At 36.4% G+C, this 13,659-nt stretch overlaps 1 protein-coding gene across 1 annotated transcript; it reads left to right on the plus strand.

Moving 5' to 3' along the window:
* The first annotated feature begins 3,024 nt into the window (after positions 1-3,024).
* Positions 3,025-13,447, plus strand: LOC139944544 (uncharacterized). Its single transcript, XM_071941591.1, has 7 exons — positions 3,025-3,056; positions 4,311-4,414; positions 4,896-4,923; positions 5,565-5,725; positions 6,121-6,263; positions 7,081-7,197; positions 9,381-13,447. Exons 2-6 carry the CDS (start codon positions 4,327-4,329, stop codon positions 7,174-7,176), a joined length of 516 nt encoding a protein of 171 aa, XP_071797692.1. The 5' UTR covers positions 3,025-3,056; positions 4,311-4,326; the 3' UTR covers positions 7,177-7,197; positions 9,381-13,447.
* Positions 13,448-13,659: the final 212 nt, after the last annotated feature.

The raw sequence follows: 13,659 nt of genomic DNA on the forward strand, positions 1-13,659 counted from the left end.
GGGGGGGGGGGGGGGGGGGAGGTTGAGCGAACTCGACTTATTCATCCACTGATTCTGGTGGATAGACTTCTACGTTGTGATTGTACATTATGCCATGCCAGATTTGGGCAGAGGGTGCCCCCAGTGTTACCTATTTCCTCTTGTATTGTACGAACTGTGTGTAGGCCTGCTCACCTAAAATCATCTTAGAGATTCCATGGAGCATGGAGGAAGACCCTCCATGCATGGAGCAATGCTCCATGGAGATTCCAGTAGGCCTTTCAGTCACGTGACACTTTCGTTCTGCCACAGAGCGCTTCCCATACAAACGTGTACAAACGTGTGTGTGTGCTACGTTGAGTCAATGGAGAGTCTGATCTCCCCGCGATCGCTACACGTGGGACGGCATTTTTAGCGAAGGCCCGTTTTGGGCAACTCTGCCGAGTTCGATTCGCACTTTTTCATTCGCTCTAGCATCCTTCTCATTGGTTGTAAGCCTTCCGAAGACTACCGAGATTACAGTACATGAATGCCCAAATCACGTCGAATATGTGGCTACAGCCGGAATGAAAACGATCAACGACTTCAGACGAAATGCAAACTTTGCATCACGTTTTCTACTTGAAAACATCGTCTGACACTATAGCCACATCGGTAAGTATGTTTCTTGATTATCTGATAATACTTGTGGAAAGTTTGATGACAGTATTCCGAAAATCAGTGATGCTAGCCCACTTTTACCACGACCCTTTCTTGGCAAATTTGTCACTTCAGCCCGCGAAATCACAATGACTCACTAACCCTCACTGACCCACGGAGCGTCCATTCAGCACAGGGCAGATACAGTTTTATATTTAGCTTACGGGTGTATTTAGAGTATTGAATTGTAAATAAACTGAAATAAATAAGTCGTAGTATATTAATGTTAGTACATAACTACATAATGAGGTAAATTTCAGTCAAGAATATCTACAATATCCGGAGTAATTACTGGCAGAACTATATATCTGAAGTCGTTGTACCCTCCCAAAAAATGGTACGGTTCGCCTTTTCGCTGTGTGTGCATTATGCACGTGTGTATGTGTACGTACCTACTACTACTTAGTATACTAGTCAATGAACATGAATCGGGAGTTTCTCGCTCGGTGGGTTTGTGGAGTTTGTACGGCTAAAATTTGCAGAAAGTTCTTACCTATGCATGGCCATGTTAATTTATTTGATCTTCTTTGGATAGCCAAATTAAATTTGTGAGTATTAGAGGAGATTATTGTGTGCTTTATGTCCTAAAACCATGGCGGAATTATTCCTAACTAATTTTGACACAATGTCCATGTGTTTACTTTACGTGAGTGAGTGATTTTTTGACAGTCTGTTTACATCATTCACGTACATATACAAAACAAACAATGTTTACGAAGTCAGAAATTTTCTTTAACAGTTTACGATGGGTTTGGAAATTTGTGTAGTTGAAGCATGGAGGTAGGATGGTTGAAGTAAAAGTTTTAGCTCGACATAAAGTGGTAAATAAAACTTTTTTCTTTTCTTCATTTCTTCTTTTTGTTTGTCTCTAGAAATAGGTGTAACACTTCGACGAACTATGCCAAGAAAGGAGCTTCCAAGACATGCAAGACTTAAAATGCAGTAAAGATTGGTGTAGCAGTAGAAATTGTTGTAGAATTGCATGTACATTTTGGTAGGAACTTTGGTTGAGCAATAGCTCCACACCTCTCTTTTTCTTTAAAAAGTTTTTTGGGGTTGTAGCACTTTTGAAAGCACGACGTGCGTTTATTACACTGTGGGGCAAACTTTGTTTTATAACTTAGTTTGTATTTTTGGGGTTGTTTATGCAATTACTTTAGCTCATAATTTGTATTGTAGTAAAGGCGCTTTGATAATGTTTAGTATTGAAAATGCTCGATATAAATATCATTATTATTCTTACTAGTATATATGGTTTCTGCATAATGATGTTTCGTCACGAATTATCAATAACAGTTAAAGCAAATTTTGTAAAAAGACATAATTAATTACCATTAATATTGATTATTATAATAACTCATAATTATTAATTACTTTGTAATTTTTAAAGTGGAATGTTCACACTGCCTTGTGTAAAGACTTCTAGGACACAAAAAGCGGAATAAATTGCTTAGTACAATGCTTATTCAAGCAAAAATCTGAAAATATGCAGTTTTTTATGATTTATTGTTCATATTTTCATAATTATAGGTATTTCATCCAAATATTATGCACAATATTAAAGTACTACTTATCACCAACCTCTGTACCAAGTTTGATGTTCATACATTGCTTAGTTTCTGAGTTATGGGCAATTTAAACTGAACTGTCTTAAAATTTACCGTACCGTCAGCAAAACAAAGAAACACTTAAGATTGACCTTTGACCTCGGGATGAAAAATTGCATGTTTTGTCGGTATAAAATCATGCATATCTCGGCAACCACATGACCGATTTAAAAAATTCCAAGTGTTTCTGAAATGGGAAGAGTTGCTCTTTCAGCTAAGCACACTTCTGAATGGTTATTCAATGCTTTGAAAAACCACCTAAAAGGCCTAATTCCAGTCAAACGATACAGACCTAAGGGGGCGGGGTCATTATCCCATATCGAGCGCCAAATGTCGAGAAAATCTGACCCACCTTGTTGTGGGAAAACCTGCGTTTACAAATCAAAGCTTTTGACGTCCCTGTTGTCTGTTTAAATCATGCGTGTCTTTTTTGAGTCGACCTGGCATCGTGTGGTTGGCCCATTTTTGATTACACAGTTCACAGTCAGTGCGATAACAATCGGCCAGTGTTGTTGATTTTGGATTCATAGACAAGCAAAGGAGGCTTGCGCTCGTATTTCCATGTCGTTGCAGTGTAAGGTGAGTTGTGTATTCAACCATTCAATAGACTGTCATTGCTAGTCTAATCAAAGGTCAAAGAGTGCCGCAGCACGCTGTACCTTTAGTTTATTAACCACATGTAGAAATATTAATTTGGAAGGGGGCCGGTACGGGCAATACACTGGTTAAAATCCAACTTCATTGTTACAGTAGAATAGATCCCGTGAAGAGGTAAGCATTTGAGTTCATTTATACATTTTAGAGATAGTCATTATTACAAACCTTTCCATATCGATTTCCACCATGCTAAGTTTCAAATCCTACTTGTAATTTGTATACATTTTGTTGTTCATTCAGTGACACAACTTTAGGTTCTGGTTGTGGGTGGTTTGCATTTTATGTTTACAAGCGCCAGAAATTTTTGACCTGACAAATTCCTTCTTCATTGTTCACATTGTTCAACAAGTAGCATGAGCATGGTGGTTCAACCATACGGTTCTTCAACGACCTTTTGGCGGCTTAAAATCCTCCATGGAATTCTACGTTCGATGGTTCGACCAAATCAGCTGGTCAGAGAGCCAGACCCTTTTACAATGTATACCATGGAAGTAAACATTCATGCCTCATTATGGAGGTGATTAACGGGGCTTTGTGGTAGACCTTTCACGCTGTCACCATTTTGGTAATGTTCCCTGTTTCCAATAATGAATGCTAATATTCATTGAGCATGGCGCCAGACTATTATTCCGTCCAGCCTCGGTTTAGTTACAATGAGTTGGAATGGAGTAAAATCAAGATGATCACACCGTGATAAAGGTCTATTCTTGCGACGGCCAGGACATTCGAGAGGCCATAGTGGACGTTCACTGCATCCGACCGTAGAGCAAGGAAGAGATCCGGCTTTGATATGATTGCAATCTTTAAACAGCGCAGAATGTTTTTAACGGAAATGCTGTTTCAACTTGTTTATAATGCGTTTTATTTCACCATTTTAATGTAATTTTGATATGTGTACACTCACTTCTGATTTTTTCTTAATTATCGATTAAAAAATCAGGCCCCCAAACCACAAGGTTTTGAAAAGATTAAAACACTTCTGCCGTTGATGGCGCGCGTCAAAATTACAACACTTTGGCGTCACTGTGGACATTATTGGTAGTTGTCAATTAAAGACCAGTCTTCTCACTTGGTGTATCTCAACATGCATAAAATAACAAACCTCAATTGGTCATCGAAGTTGCAATATAATAATGAAAGTAAAAACACCCTTGTTACACGAAGTTGTGTGCTTTCAGATGCTTGACTTCGAGCAATCAGATTCATGGAAAGTTACCTCTTTCTCGAAAACTACTTCAGAGGGAGCCGTTTATCACAATGTTTTATACCATCAAAAGTTCTCAATATTGCTCATTTTACCATGTAAGTCTCAAGGTTGGCAGCCCATTTGACATTTTTATTTTAATTCTGTGTTCCTTTGTTTTTCAGGAACCACAAACACACGATGCAGTTGCAGTGGATAGTTAGCATTTTCTTGATGGTTTTAATGGTGGATTATGCCACTCCATATAAACCCACAAAGTTTGCTAAAGGTAAGGTCATAAAAACAGAGGGGTTTATTATATAGGGAAAAGTAAGCAACTTCTTTTCTTGTTCAAATAAATAACAAGGTGATTAAAAACCAAGAACGTTAAAATGTTAAACTGAACTTAAAGTCAATTATTTGCAGACTTGTACATGGGAAATATTTTACTCATATTGTTTACATTATTTATTAACAGTTGAAACAAAAAATCAAGGCGTAAAAAATATTGCAACCTGACATTATATTGGGAGACTAGTGTATCCATCTTGATATCCCAAAATGGTATAAATAAGCACTGACACACAATACAATATTCATACCCACAGAGGTTCCACAATCACAGTGGCCTTAATATTGTTAGATTTGAAGTTGTCAATTCAGTTGTTGAGTATAAACTTTGCCTGTAGAAAACCAACATGGTCTATTTATCTAACTACCTAATTGTTAACTGTTTAATTGATAATTTATATGTGTGTCTATTTGTTTAGAGGTCGTTTGTGAAGGCTGCCATGCATTGGCTGCCATGCATTTGTAACAGGTAAGTGTGGCTTTTTGAAATTTGTTCATTTTTTTTAAATAATAAGAGCAACGTAAATGCAAATGCCGGATCAGAAATTTGCCAATGTGGGTATCTGATAATAGGCAAATCAACTGGTACACTGCTATTCAGAGTTGAAACGAAAGCAGTCTACTAAATCTTTCCTTCCTTCAGCGTCTCATTATTCGCTCCCTCTGTCTGATTTTGATAGATTCAAATCAAATCACAACCAAATCACATTTGGCAAAGCATGTAAATAGTTGTCTTTATAAAGACATTGGACACTTGGTAATGACAAACCTGTGAAAATTTGAACTCTGTTTTGGTCGTCGAAGTTGCGAGGTAATAGTGAAAGAAAAAGCACCCTTGTCAAACGAAGTTGTGTTCTTTTCAGATGCTTGATTTCGGGACCTCAAATTCTAATTCTGAGGTCTTGCAATCAAACTCAAATATTTTAATGGAAAATTACTTCTTTCTACTAGAGAACATAATTAGGATTAAAACAAACGAATTGTTACACAAACCAAAGATATTCCTTGCCTTTAAACACGAACTTCAAGAAGGCCCATATAGCCAATTTCTCAAGATTAAGATTAAGTTGTGAGTTATCCTTTTCCCCCTTTACAGAAGCCACAAAATTGATGAACAGACGGCACACTTCCAAAGACAAGATTGACGTCCAGATTAAAGACGTCCTGAAGAGAACATGTAACACCGAACATTTACGCGCCTATGAGTTCAGTCCACCTAACATGCAAAAAGTTTGTGACTACTGGGCAAGTAAGTATGTTTTCGTGATGAAGGTTAGTCTTGGTTCCAAGACGCCCGAGTTGTGTAATCACGAAATGTGGCTGGAGCGTCTTGGAAGACGACTAGATCTGGGTCGGCAATTATTCACAGTATAAAATGGAAAAAAGTGATGCATCATGCATCTCAACAGTGGGCGCCCTTTATATTATGCCGGTCGTGGGCACACCCACAGACATTATAATACCAGGAAATAAATCATGGCAACTAACTAAAAATGATTTAATGCCTCAAGGCGAACTTGCCAATCACGAATTGGATTTGCATCCAACTCTAAAAGAACGTGCAAAATGTCTAACTGTTTATCCTATTTATCATGTTTTTTATTAAGTGGACATTATAAATGATACGTTGTTATGTTTTTGCAGGTGATTATAAGAAAGAAATTACCCAAGTCTTCAAGGAGTTTTCTGACCCAGAGGAGAGAGAGATTGCACTCTGCTTTGACGTCACTGATGCTTGTGTGGGGGTAGACAGAACTGGTTTCCGTATCAATAAGTATAAAGGACCGGTAAGTAGTATTTTTGTTTTGAAAACAAAGTAGAAATAAAGTATGCTTCTTTGCATAATTCCATTCCTTCTTAGATTGCGATAAGTAGTTTAAAACAAACAAAAATTTTACGTGTGCAATTTTACATTTTAATTTTTGTTTTTTTATGTTGCTGTACAATAGGATTGTAAATTTCATGTATTTTTATATACTTGACGAATAAACCATTCAATTCAATTCAATTCAATTAAATTCAATTCAAATTTGAGTCGAGCGTTAGAGTTAGAGTTCCTGCTTATTTGCAAAATTATTTTCCTCCTTACTTTGTTTTGTAGTTTTTGTATAAGCGTAGGATCAATATACTAGTGTAGTTACTACTTCTTTGCTAAATTCCATTGTAGAAAAAGCGTAGGTACTGCTTCTTTGCAAAATTCCTGTCCTTCTTTCTTTGTTTTTTAGTTTTTGTAATACAAAAAATAGAATCAATTAAAGTGTAGTTACTGCCTCTTTGTTACACATTCCTTTCCTTCTTACTTTGACAATTAGTTTTTGTTAATAACATTTAAAAGATATAGATACAAGTGCAGTTCCTGTTTCTTTGCAAAATTCCACTCCTTTTTATTTTGATAGTTATAAGATTGTTCTTCATTCGGTTTTCATTTAATGTCACTAAGTGACTAACAATGTAATGACATTCTCACTGAAACAGATTGGTGGCGTGATACCTTTATCTATTTACAACTAAAAAAGATCAGAACAAAATTTACTCTTTCATAAAACAAAACAAAAAGATTTTAGATATTATAAGCTGATGTTGTTTCTAATTTTGAAAAAATAGACAAGGAAGGCTGTCCGTGATCAGACAGGCAAAGGAAAGATGACGGGCAAAAAACGAACCGAAAGAGGATCAGGACAGAAGAAAGAGGAGTTGTAGTGACTGAAGTTAATGAACTGGGTAAGGGAAGCATATCTGGCCATATGGGAGATTAAAAACAAAACAAAAACACATTTTGTTCAATCAATAAAAGGCATGATAACCTTTTCTTTTTTTAAAAATCAAATTAACACTTGCCATAAAGAGGAGTTGTAATGTCTGAAGTTAATGTACTTGGTAAGGGAAGCCGTAGCCTTTTGTCAAGGGCACATTCGCGCTTGGGGTTTCCCGTTTCAGTCGCTTGGGACCGCGGCTTAACGAAGCTGTCCAAGCCACGAAGAAGGCCTTGACAAAAGGCTAATCTTGCCATGGTGGGAAGATTTAAAAACAAAACACAAAACACAACATATTTAGTTCTATCCATAAAATGCACGATAAACTTTGCTTATCTTCTTTTTTTTTCTCTTCAAAACTATCCTTGCATACATGCATTATTTCAAAAATACTCAAAAATTTTATTCCTACCAAATACACTTTTATTAAAGGACAACAAAATGACACACAGTTTTTCTATTACATGTATATGGATAACAAGTTTCCGCCCATCGAGTCCTTCGGTGATGAGTGAACATTATTCATACAAATATCTTTCATTTTCATATTAGTCACCAGTATCGAGACAATGTCCATGAGATTTTCATATAGTATTGCAATTTAAATTTACCATTAAAAAAGGACGTTCACTGCTGAACCATGATAATGTATTCATTTATTCCAACGCTCATCCTGGCTAGTTAATTAAATTTAAATTTTGTTATTACTCAATTGTTGTTGTTATTTGTTTGTTTGTTTGTTTTGGTTTTTGTTTTGTTTTTTGTTTTTTGTTTTTTTGGGGGGGGGAGGGCTAACAAAACAGTTGCTGGTAGTGTAAGCACATTATGTAATCACAATTATACATAAACTGACAAACCTGTAAAAGGTTGAGATCGATCTAGAAAATATTGAAAAACTTGTATAAACATTTTGCATGACTTCGATTAAAGAAAAGGAATAAAGCAGCTCACTGGGCGATAAACTCCAAACGGGAATTTAGTTTTATTTATTTGTTTATTTTTCATCAAAAATTACATTTCAGACAGAAATAATTCAAAAGATGTTTGATACGATCATTATCATTAGAACGTGGTTTTATGTAAATCTGTGATCTTAGACGATTTAAAAAAAATACAAATTCTGTAATATTTCTTTAAAAGGACGGTCACTGTGCAGAACCATCCACCATCCATAATTATTGCTTAAGCAGCTTTTTGAAACTATGGGCCCTGGATCACTCTGACCCGTGTGACTCAGGAGTTTTTTATATTCCATATAACATCATAATTAAATCACAGTCACTATCTTGTTGGATTCATTTCATGCAACGTCTTTTTGCCGTTGGTTAAAAAATGTTAAAGATAATTTGTATATTAGCTGCCACAGCAACAAGCCCGATGGTCTATTAAAGCTCCATCTAGCAATGAAAACACCACATTAAGATCGGCGTAACCCGTCAACCATGCGCCACTTAATGCATGTTACCACTATTATACACAGAGTATAGGCCTAGTTCTGATTAAATGGATCGAAGGAATTGTTGGATTCGGAAATGCGAGCAAAGGGCAACCAGTTCTAAAGATATAAGAAGATGTTATTTTGCATCGGGGATAAATAATACAAATTGTTTTCCATCCTTGCACCGATTTGTATGGGCCTTAAAGGGAAGGTACACGTTTGGTAATTACTCAAAACAAATATTAACTTTAAATTGACTTGGTCGAGCATTGGAGAGCTGTTGATATTATAAAACATTGTGGGAAACGACTCCCTCTGAAGTAACGTAGTTTTTGAGAAAGAGGTAACTTCTCACTGAAATAATAAATTCCTAACTGAAAACACACAAATTCGTCCAAAGTACAAGGGTGTTGTTTCTCTCATCCTTTTTTTCCGCAACTTCGATGACCAATTTAGTTCAAATTTTCACAGGCTTGTTATTTTATGCTGATGTTGGGATACACCAAGTGAGAAGACTGGTCTTTGACAATTACCAACAGTGTACTTTCCCTCTAATACACATCAGTGTATAGGGTGAACAACAAATAATTATATTTAAGGCCTATTGATATAATATCTGTCATATAGGCCTAGGCCTATGCCATGTTTTCCTAACCGACGTACGCACAAACTTGATCTCAGTTTGTAACATCCCGCCCTTTTTGTTTTTGCAGTCAGTTAAAACCATGCAGAAAGTGATAATGGGAAAGAAGAAAAGAGAAGCCAATGTTGAACTTTGACCTGAAATCGTCGTACTAATCATGTGACTTCCGACTGATTACGGCTATGGTCGTTGGCTAGAGCATAACGTTGACGAATAGACCAATCCGAATGAAGCCAAAGCCATTGGCACGGACAAGTGATGGAAATCTTCGATTAATTATTGCAGTAGATACATTTCTTTTTAAGACTTCAGCCGTCGATTTCACAAAGAGTTAGGACTCGTCTTATCTCGAATTAGGACGAGTAACTCTTCCTAACTTAGGATTAATCTTAAGGTCTGCATGCTACAGTGCAGGGTTGGGACTCGTCCTAAGTCCTAAGATTAGTCTTAAGTTAGGAAGAGTTTTGTGAAATCGACGGCAGGTTTTCTAAATCTGCTGTGATTTTTGTTATTATATTAAATACAATTTATGATTATTTTAACGCCCCCGGAAGGCCAAACTGCATAATCACATAATGAATTAATGAATATCTAGTTTTGTATAATGCACTTTTCCACCGAGTTTTACAGGAAATTATAAAAGAGCAAGAAAAACATAAACTTTTGGAATTCATGAATATGATTAAAAATTAAAATTTTAAAATACTCTGAAATGTGTAGAATGACTATGAATGACTATCAAAGTAAAATTCTATTCACGAACTGTGATTGTCTATTGTTGTTTATTAAAACAAAATTACAAATTTAATTGTACTGTGGATTCAAACAATTTTAATTAGTGGGTTTGTTTAATACTTAATACTGTACATTGCTTCGTCCAATGTTCTTTGAAATATTATTGTTGCTTCTTGTTCACGGTTGTTTGAACAGATGTTATATAGGTAATTTTATGCAAAAATTAATTTGGAATAAATTAATTGTTGTTGTTAGTGAAACGTTTTTCAAGTTTGTTACATTATCTATGTATCATAATTGGTACATAAGTGCATCACGCTGAAGCAGTCTTTCAAAGAAAAATTGGCTGGTGCTGTTGTTGATTCATCGTAAAAAAATTAAATAAATGCAGTATTTTATGATAATTTATTCATTGGAATTCGCTGACCTTGAGTTCTATGATGATTAGGGAGTAGAGTAGACGTACTAAAATTAAAGGCAGTGGACACTATTGGTTATTACTCTAAATCATGATTAGCATAAAACCTTAGTACGAGTAATGGGTAGAGGTTGACAGTATAAAACATTGTGAGAAACGGCTCCCTCTGAAGTAATGTTGTGTTCGAGAAAGAAGTAGTTTTCCACGAACTTGATTTCGAGACCTCAGAATTAGATTTTGAGGTCTCGAAATCAAGCATCTGAAAGCACACAACTTCGTGTGACAAGGGTGTTTTTTCTTTCATTATTATCTCCAAACTTTGACGACCAATTGAGCTCAAATTTTCACAGGTTTGTTATTTTATGCACATGTTGAGATACACCAATTGAGAGGACTGGTCTTTAACAATTACCAATAGTGTCACGGCACTGGACACGTTTGGTAGACTCAAATCATTTTATCATCAGACTTACGTGGTAACGAGCAATGGGCTGTTCATAGAAACGACTCTCTCTCTGAAGAAACTATAGAGTATTTGAGAAAGAGGTAATTCCTCAACTAAATTATTTGAGTCTGAGAAATACTTCAGGTTTGAAGCCTTTCTCAGACATCTAAAAGGCACTTAAATTTTTGCAACAAGGGTGATTTTCATGTCATTACTTTCTTGCAACTCCGATGACCAATATTGAGCAAAATGTTTTCACAGGTTCGTTATTTTTATGTGCATGTTGGGATACATCAAATTTTAATTCTGTTATTTGACAATTATGATCAAACGTGATTATGGTGCCTTAGTTTTTAGAGCGCACCGTAATTATAGAAATTCTTTTGCAAATTAAACCTGCGTTTTGTCAGATTTCTTCCCATAATTTCGTATATCAATTTCGGAGCGGGGCACACAAAGTGACACAAAGAAAACCTTAATTTTTATGTAATTTAGTTTCACTCTTTAAAAATATATATTTATTTGTAATGAGTTTTTTTTTTTGGAGTTTGACAAAATAATATCATGTAGGTTTATTTGAGCGGTTGGCGAGTTCATCAACTTGGGAGAATAGTCTAGCGTGAATAATAGAACAAATCAGTAACATTATTTTGCGCGCGCACATCCATTGTGTGTTTTTTCTACCACATGGGGCCTCCCAGTCTTTGAATATTGTAATATTTTTCTCCACGTATGGAATTGGGATCTACACACCTGTTGGTTAAATAAACATTAGTAAACAATGATGTATTATTATTTCCATGACATATAAGCCTAAATCGATTTTCCAAAGCAATAACTATTGAAGCTAATTGCTTTAAGTTAGCCAACCCAACAAGGTTGTTAAAACATGGCGGATGAGATTGCCACTGCTGTGTAAATTGTTTTTTTTGTGCGCGGGAAAACGCGAGTAACGAAGTGGATCCTAGACTTTGTTCAAGTCGGTTTTCGTACTAACCCAAGTCAACGGCATGCAGAAGTTAAGTAAGCTATAAGGTATTATAGGACACATGACTCTACGAAAGTTCGACTTGAGTCAAGTCTAGTCGGATCCCTCAACCTTTCACCAGACAGTCGTTCCGACTCAATGCGTGTATAATATTTTGTGCCCGACCTTTTAACAATCATGGAGTTTTTCCCCCGAGTTTTATAGTATACACAACACAAATGGAAAAGGGTAGAGTTCATGCTTGCATGACTGAGAATGAAAAGTCATTATTTTTAGTCGCATGTGTTCTGTTGAAATTGAATGACACCTTTGAAAACTGGCCAATTCAATCAAACCATTATGATCATAATAACGAAGCACCTTCATTGTTTAGAAACATCTGTGGTGTAAAGGCCTTATATAGTTGGGATCAGACAAACAGGGCTCAATTGCATGACTCTGCTTACCGCTGAATTCTGCGCTTACGATCACAATTACCCGCTTGAAATGTGCTAGCGCTGAATTTCTGCCTAGCCATGTAAGCGTAGAATGCCTATATGACGTGGAGTACGCACGCGCAGAAGTCAACAAAATCGTCGCTAACTCGTGAAATACGCTTGCCGTAAGCACAGAATTCCCTGCTTCCGTAAGCGCCGATTATGTGCTTACGGTAAGCAGAGCCATGAAATTGACCCTAATTGTGAGTGGACTATGGAGGACGAAAAGTGTTAATCTGATTTTCCTCGTATTTATATCAGAACAGTAGAATAGTGTGCATTTTTCTACTTTTCTACTTTTCTTCTACCTGCTGAAAATCGGGTTGAACGTTTTGTTAAAACGCATTTACTTTCTGTATTAGCAGGAAAACAGGTTTCGATTTATCTCCTATATGTTATATGAAGCGGACGTAAAGGGACCATTTGCCTTTCTGCTATCGGAATAGTAAACAAGCAGATTAAACGTTTTGTAAAAATGTAATTTTCAGTTTTTCTGCTTTTCTGCCACCTGAAAAGCAGGTCATCCTAAAAGCACTTCTTCCAGTACAGACTGACTGACGTATAGGCGTGGAAAGCAAAAAATGCAAAAGAGCACTTTTCGGCCGCCAAAGTTAAATCTGCTTTTAAGAGAATTAGAAAAAAGGTCACAACACAATCTACTTTTCTACCTTTTATAGCAGAAGAGCAAATTGCCACTTTAAAATAAAGTAAAACCTGCTTTTCTGGTAACAGAAAAGTAGACGGGAGAACATGCATTTTCATGTAGCAGAAAAGTGAAAAGTAGAAACATTCATATAGAACCCACCAAATCTGCTTTTCTACTACTCTGATACCAGAAAAGCAGATGGCCACTTTTCGTCCTCCGTACCTATCGTGTATGCAAGTCGTAAACATTGAACTAAATTTATGCAGGGCCCCGGTTGCCCTCGGTGGATAACAAAACCTAATAAACCGCAAATGAACAAAATAACATGACAAGTGTTTGGAAAAATACTTGTATGTTGTAGGGATGAGGAGTTGTTTTAAGTTTGATTAGATACTTTCCTCCGTGGTAAAAAAATACTTTCATATACGGGTCCGTGCGCATTGTGTGCAATTTACACATTTCATGGGAACCGGTGTCGCAAGCAATTATGTAACCTATGCAATACTATCCGGAGGACATTATTGCATGTGCAATAATGTCCGCGAGACGACTTTGCACATGCAATCGTGTCCGCCCGGACGTTGCTGCACAATGCAATGGTGTCCGCCCGGACACATTTGCATATGCAGTTGTGTCCGCCC

Source organism: Asterias amurensis, chromosome 11, assembly GCF_032118995.1.
Source record: "Asterias amurensis chromosome 11, ASM3211899v1".
Lineage (NCBI taxonomy): Eukaryota > Metazoa > Echinodermata > Asteroidea > Forcipulatida > Asteriidae > Asterias > Asterias amurensis.

What these genes read in the sequence shown, in the direction of transcription:
- LOC139944544 (XM_071941591.1), top strand. Translation starts at nt 4,327, where the DNA reads ATGCAGTTGCAGTGGATAGTTAGCATTTTCTTGATGGTTTTAATGGTG. An exon ending in ACCCACAAAGTTTGCTAAAG is followed by an intron (nt 4,415 to 4,895) that starts GTAAGGTCATAA and finishes CTATTTGTTTAG; the next exon opens with AGGTCGTTTGTGAAGGCTGC. An exon ending in AGTTTGTGACTACTGGGCAA is followed by an intron (nt 5,726 to 6,120) that starts GTAAGTATGTTT and finishes ATGTTTTTGCAG; the next exon opens with GTGATTATAAGAAAGAAATT.